This window comes from Aplysia californica, unplaced genomic scaffold (genome assembly GCF_000002075.1).
Source record: "Aplysia californica isolate F4 #8 unplaced genomic scaffold, AplCal3.0 scaffold00587, whole genome shotgun sequence".
Lineage (NCBI taxonomy): Eukaryota > Metazoa > Mollusca > Gastropoda > Aplysiida > Aplysiidae > Aplysia > Aplysia californica.
Window position 1 is genome coordinate 241,564 of NW_004797857.1, and position 1,316 is coordinate 242,879.

At 40.3% G+C, this 1,316-nt stretch overlaps 1 protein-coding gene across 1 annotated transcript in view; it reads right to left on the bottom strand.

Moving 5' to 3' along the window:
• The window catches only part of LOC101854280 (glutamate receptor ionotropic, kainate 4), a gene marked incomplete at its 5' end in the record, with an annotated part of 17,502 nt that overhangs the window by 4,597 nt on the left and 11,589 nt on the right, over positions 1 to 1,316 (bottom strand). The window contains 1 exon segment of the mRNA XM_005107237.3: positions 959 to 1,066. Within this exon segment, the coding sequence (XP_005107294.2) occupies positions 959 to 1,066 (108 nt within the window).

Below are 1,316 nucleotides of genomic sequence, written 5' to 3' on the forward strand. Positions count from 1 at the left end.
CTACTACTACTAACTACTACTACTACTACTACTACTACTACTACTACTACTACTTCTACTACTACTACCACCACCACCACCCCCACAACCACTAGCAACAGCAACAACAACAACAACAACAACAACAAAAACAACAACAACAACAGGAGCGAATAAACAAACAAACAAAAAACAACTTCAACAACGCCACCGAATCATAAAGGGTTAACGGTCTTGTCTTTCTTCAAAACCTCCTTTTTAACATTTCAAGTACATTTAATTCGAGTAATATAGACACACAAAAGGTTCTTTGTTAACATCCATACGCTCGTTGCACAAGAGTATTTAGCCTTATATTGACACAATAATGCAGGATGATGCAGCACTCTAGATGAGACATCCCCGTAGGCGATAAATAATAACATAATCGGTGCAAGTTAGATGCAGAAATTTGGATATTGAGAAAAAAATCCCTTTGAAACCCCCCCAAACCAGAAAAGAAAGAAAGACTGAATGAAACCCTTACAAAAAAACAATAACAAAAAACCCCGCGACAAAACGACGTAGAGCTAAGTCGTAATCGAACACTTTATGCCACCATCTTTGAAAATTACAGAAAAGAAACGTGAAAGTTGAAGCATACTATTATGAGACGCAGTGTATGAGCAAAAAAAAGTACTTACAGGTGCAAAGGTGTGATATTGCATGACGATGTGACTTTTGTTTAATCAATGGTTTTACAGCACTTGCAACGCGATAGGGTCATATAAATGCCGAAGATTAGAGATGTTACAGTCCCGCACTCATGTGACCTTATGCAGTTGCGAGCGCGGTAAAACTCTTACTAAAAACCCAGCGATGTTACAAGAGAACCCAGAAAAAAAACGAACAGAACTAAACGAACTAACCCAGTAGTGTTGACAAGGGCGTAAAACCTATACCATTTCCTATTTTCCAAAAACAGAACTAACTTTCCTACCTTCTCCGTATGCCTGAAGACCAGGACCTCCACTAGAGTGGCGAGACTGCCGATAGCCAGACCGATAGTCAGGATGATGAGAGCTCCGGAGAAAGAGCCCAGGTCAACCTGGGAACCAAAACACAAATAGAATTACACATACAATTAAAAATGACTATCTGTTTCTACGTAAGATGAGGTGATGGATAGGGAGGAGATGGAGGAGGAGGTTGAGGTAGAGGAGGAGGAGACGGAGGGGGGAGAAGAAGTGGTGGAGGAAGAGGGAATGGAGGATGTTAGGAGGAAGTGGAAAATGGAGAGAGAAGAAGAAGAAGAAGAAGAAGAAGAAAAAAAAAGAAGAAGAAGAAGAAGAAGAAGA